The sequence below is a fragment of the Hibiscus syriacus genome, unplaced genomic scaffold (genome assembly GCF_006381635.1).
Source record: "Hibiscus syriacus cultivar Baekdansim isolate YM2019G1 unplaced genomic scaffold, ASM638163v2 tig00111311_pilon, whole genome shotgun sequence".
Lineage (NCBI taxonomy): Eukaryota > Viridiplantae > Streptophyta > Magnoliopsida > Malvales > Malvaceae > Hibiscus > Hibiscus syriacus.
The window spans coordinates 1,005,734-1,010,939 of NW_024063054.1; the positions used below are offsets into that span (position 1 = coordinate 1,005,734).

General features: G+C 36.7%; 1 protein-coding gene and 1 pseudogene across 1 annotated transcript; one reads left to right on the plus strand and one right to left on the minus strand.

Moving 5' to 3' along the window:
- Positions 1-735: 735 nt before the first annotated feature.
- On the plus strand, positions 736-3,216 carry LOC120158394 (60S ribosomal protein L22-2-like). The gene is made up of 2 exons (XM_039169248.1): positions 736-1,010; positions 2,903-3,216. The coding sequence occupies exons 1-2, from the start codon at positions 781-783 to the stop codon at positions 3,045-3,047; spliced, it is 375 nt and encodes a 124-aa protein (XP_039025179.1). The 5' UTR covers positions 736-780; the 3' UTR covers positions 3,048-3,216.
- Positions 3,217-3,580: 364 nt separating this feature from the next.
- LOC120158392 lies at positions 3,581-5,005 on the minus strand (annotated as a pseudogene).
- Between the last annotated feature and the right edge of the window lie 201 nt (positions 5,006-5,206).

A 5,206-nucleotide genomic window follows, 5' to 3' on the forward strand; every position in this document is an offset into this window, starting at 1 on the left:
AGGGATTTCAGATCTATATTATTGCCTTGTAGTCCAATTTGTACCGTTCGAAATCTTCATGCTGTTAAATTTTCTACTCTGACAACGGAAATGACCATTATTAACAAACCTCACTAAAGTCTGACATTGATGTCACAAAACTTTTAGCCGGCGAATTTATTAGAATAACGTAGATTTGGTTGATTTGCATTGTCGAATATTTTTCATGAAAGAACAATGGAAGGTAGGGTCTCCAATGTTTATGTTCGTGTTCATTTATGTTCGTGTTCGTTTATTTTCGTGTTCGCTTATGTTCGTTTATTTATTAAATGAACGAACATGAACAAGTTATATTCCTTAATAAACGAACATGAACAAAAAAAATTGTTCGTTTATGTTCGTTTATTCATTAAATGAACGAACATGAACATAACTCCGTTCATGTGCGTGTGCGTTCGGTTCATTTATAGGCCTAGTTCTATGTCCATCCAAGAGTTCTATGGGTTGGGGATTTCTATTCTTTTTGTTCCCTTCCTGTTTTAGCCTTAAACCCACACAATCAAAGCCCAAAATCGAACCATGGAAAGTATCTCAGAAAACCCTAGGAATCAATATATTTGTTAAGAAACTGCTCAAAGACTAGGTCTTTTAACTTCGCCGATTTGTATCTTCTAAACCACAGTGGCAGCTAAGGTACTCTATTTATCTCTCTCTGCATTCCCTTTGTTTTTCCTCCTTTTCTAGGTTTTTTTTTGCTCTTATTGAATTGACTCAATGGAAACTCCGTGATTTGGTGCGAAGATGAGTCGTGGAGCAGCCGCGGGACCCAAGGGGAAGAAGAAGGGAGCGTCCTTCACCATCGACTGTTCTAAGCCGGTTGAGGATAAGATCATGGACATATCCTCACTGGAAAAGTTCCTCCAAGAAAGGATCAAGGTCGGTGGCAAAGCAGGTGCTCTTGGCGACTCCGTCACTGTCACCCGTGACAAGAGCAAAATCACCGTCACCTCTGATTCCAACTTCTCCAAGCGGTACTTTTCATTTTTGTCTTTTGATCTTTTAGTTCATTACGGTACCATTCTGCTCCGCTTCCATGAATTTTTTGCTTGAAAATGTTTTGAATGTTTAAGTTACGATGGTGTGATCTTTTATTTTTATTGTTTATATCGGATTGTTTTGACTTTGAATATAAAACTCAATTTGAACTGAATTCTTTAGAAGAAATGGATTTTTGTTTGCTGTATAACTTGAATATTTAGATACACTACTAGTGTTGTTTTCTAGATGTTGTATCACTTTTTGTAGCATCACATCAGCACTTCATGAAGCCTTGATTTGGTTAATTATGGTGTGCAAGTAAAAGTCGCAATCTTTTATTGTTCATTTGAATAATGAAATGCCTACCGACCAAATAAGCATTACATTTCTTAACTGCCATCAAAACCCCATGCATTTCTTTTTTGTATACCGACAATGATTGATACTTGACACCTAAAAGCTTTGCTGAAAAATTATATTGGTCTTCTATCTTGAAACACGTTTCCCACTTATGTTTTTGAAGCATCTGTCGCTACCACAAATACTTAAGTAAAACCTGGCAGTGCGAGTAAAGGAGCCGTAGTGACAGCCTGCTTAAGATTCTCAAAGGCTAACTGAGGCTGGCCACTCCATACAAACTCACCCTTCTTCAATAGCTATCAACCTATAATTTTTAATCCATTTTCTATAATACACTGTAAGGCTGAGGAATCCTCTCAAAGCCTTGAGGTGCGTTTGGTTCACGGAATGTAAGATTACCAGTGGGAATGTAAGATTATCAGGGAATAGGATTACTAGGAATATTGTATTTTGTGTTTGGTTGGATTAGCAGGAATGTAAGAATACCGTGTTTGGTTAAAGGAATAAAAGATTATTGGAATGTATATTTGATCAAATTGTCCTTATTATATATTTGTTTTTTTAACAAGTTGGAAAATATTTATATATTTTCTTTAAAAAATTTAAATTCATAAAATTTATATAATTTTTTTAACAAAATTGAAAATATAAAAGGTTTAATGAAATGATAAAATTTTATTTTAATATTTGAACTTTATATAAAATTTTAATTATAGACATTTTTTTGTAAATCTAAAATAGTTTAAGGATAAATTTGTAATTTAACATTCGTAAAATTTTTATTATTCAATGACAGAAGAAAGATATTTTTGAATGAAAAAAAAATTTAAGGGTATTTTAGTCTAAATCGCTGGTAATCTAATAATACCTAAAGAAATGGAGGTAATGACATTCGGGATAATATACATCAAAAAATCTATTATCGATAATCTTACATTACCGTGAATAGGATTCTCGGGCTAACCAAACGAGGGAATGTGGATTTCATTAATCCCACATTCCTCCATCCAAACACTCCTTTATTGTTTTTGGTTCCATTCAATCCACAATACATTGAATTTTCTTATAACCCATTGGTACCTCTTTCTCACTAATCACATTACCCAAATAGTTGGCCTCATTAGCTCCAAAATAACATTTACTCCTTTCCAAAAACAGCTGCTCCCGTTGGAAAACTTGAAAAAAGTAAAGACTGAATTAACTAGAATATCTTGAAGTAACATATCCTCAAATTTGGCCTGAGTATGGAGTTCATTAACCATTATCATTGTTTATTACCCAAGTGACTTTACCTTTACCTAGTTATTGATATGGATGGAATCTTTGTAACTGTTAATTTTAAGGTTGATGATGACAACCCTAAAGGCCTGTTTCTCAAAACATTTGCAGTTGCCACCTGCTTTATCACTTTCTTGGATGTCTAAGGCCTTCAATCAATCTAGTTTTTTTCCCCTTTTGGTTGTTTGTCTTGATATTAAAAATATTTGAGCCTTTTAGTTGATGGTTTCTTTATCTTATTGTTTAGGTATCTTAAGTACTTAACCAAGAAGTATTTGAAGAAGCACAATGTCAGGGATTGGCTTCGAGTGATTGCTTCCAACAAGGATCGTAATGTTTATGAACTACGATACTTCAATATTGCTGAGAATGAGGGTGAGGAGGAAGAGTGAAGATCAGTTTAGCCTTTTCCCTACTCACCTGTTTGTTTGGTTTAATTGTTATGAGGAAACCTCGTTTTTCTATTTCAGGTGTCAAATCTTTGAACTTGATTTCATTGTTATTTCAAACCCTACTTTGTTTTTCAATTAAGTTTTGGTTTAATGTATTGGTCTTTTAGATGTCATAAAAAAGATATATATTTCTACAAGGAACTGATTATAACCTGCACACGCATTTAATTTATCTTGCGCTTGGTTTTCTGTTTTTTGAACAACGGCTGGTACTAGCTAGCAGCACTTTCTGTAGTGACGGTCATGACTCGGGACTTGGCATTTGTGTGATGTGTTATCCACCGGGTGGTCCTGGCCATCTGAATTTTTTTAAAGAACAACTTTAGTAGCATGCATTGAACAAGATTTTGAGGCTAGCATGTATTCCATTTTTCTCTATGAAACTCAGATTTAAAGCGTCTGACAATCCAGTGCCTTATTTAATACAACATCGAAATATTTGGAAGCTGCAAATTTTAGTTGAAGTTCGAACTTTAAAATTGAGAGATGAGCTTAATCAATTCTGGCCGTGGAGAACACCGAGTCTCCAATGGCATAGCCCTGGTCAAAATTGATCATTTTCCCATTCAAAGCAATTTACAGCTGTACCAAGTGCCAACAGAACCAGCCGCAAGCCCATGGTAGCGCCGGGACAAGATCTACTCCCAAGTCCAAATGGAAAAAAATTGGATCGATCTTTCACCTCCTCGAATCTTTCAGGCTTGAACTTGGTTGGTTAATCCTATAAACTAGGATCATTTTGTATTGCCCAAGCGTTCACAATCAGAGTTGTACCTTTAGGACCTCGTATCCGCCCACCATACAGTCTTGGGATGAATAATGAGGCACTAGAAACGGTGCTGCGGGATATAACCTGGGTGTCTCATTTACAACGCAACGAAGATAAGGAAGCTTGGTGAGATCCGAGTCATTCAGCAGACGCTTCTGCCCGACATGGCTATCAATCTCGGCTCTCACTTTCTTCAAAACATCAGGATGATTTAATAGGAGTGACATTTCCCATTCTAGTGTAACTTTTGGCATTTCGGCTCCTGCGATGAACATCATCTAGAGCACATGTTACATGCCGATGTTAATATCATTAAAACCAGATTAATCAAAACCAAGTTAGTTTTGTGCCCTTGATGACTTCATTGGAAAAGAATTCAGGATCTTCTTCTTGAAAACACAGAAGCTTTTTGACCACCGAAGGGTTCTCTACCAGTCCTGTTTGATCTGATTCCGTCCACTAATTTCTGTAGGTATTCGTCCCTCCTCATATGGTTGTTTGCAAGCTGGGATGAAGTAAACTCTTAAATTCTTGGAATACCATCTTTTCTGTCTCCTTGTCCCTACCTGGAGCCTTTCCGGACGCCATCTTCAACATGACATTCACCGTCAAAAGATTAAACAAGTATGTCAAGTCCACCTTTTTGCTCCTGCCATTAGCTGCCGACACGTCAAGCAAGTGACAACGAAACAAGTTGCGGACTCATCCTCACGTATGGAAGAAGACTTTTGAACGCAGATTGTCGATAGAAGTTCGACGACAGTGAGACGGAAAAGGTTCTTCCGAAGAGGTCCATGAGGAGCCCATATGAAGGAACTGTCGTCGTACGTGAAAATATCCCCGGCCATTCTCTGAGGCAGGTTTGCAAATATTACATCGTTCTTGTAGAAGCATTCCTTAACAGCAGATGAAGAAGATATAACAAGCATACACGTAGATATAAAATGGGGCCATACTTGGACAACAAGGTTGCTAATAATTTGTAGAGAGAGCTACTGAGAAGGTGAAAGTGGCCAATAATTGGCAGAGACATGGGACTGTGGGGTAAGTTTTGCTTTCTTTGAGTTAAAAGCTTGACGGCAAGAAAAATGAAGAATATGAAGCCAAGGCAGTGGTTGAAATTCTCCATGGAAAACATAGGAAATCGTTGCAGGAAAATAAGATATGAAGTCTTTACCAGTCCCAGGAATTTATAGAAGCGTCGAGTCTCGAGTGAGTGAGTTGCTGCATTATTGAAAATAAAAAAAACTCGACGTTGTTTAATGTGTCATATCCGGGAAGAAAAAGACAATTGTGTCCATCCCTTCGAAAAATAATTGTCTTAATATAA

What these genes read in the sequence shown, in the direction of transcription:
- LOC120158394 (XM_039169248.1), top strand. Translation starts at nt 781, where the DNA reads ATGAGTCGTGGAGCAGCCGCGGGACCCAAGGGGAAGAAGAAGGGAGCG. An exon ending in GATTCCAACTTCTCCAAGCG is followed by an intron (nt 1,011 to 2,902) that starts GTACTTTTCATT and finishes CTTATTGTTTAG; the next exon opens with GTATCTTAAGTACTTAACCA.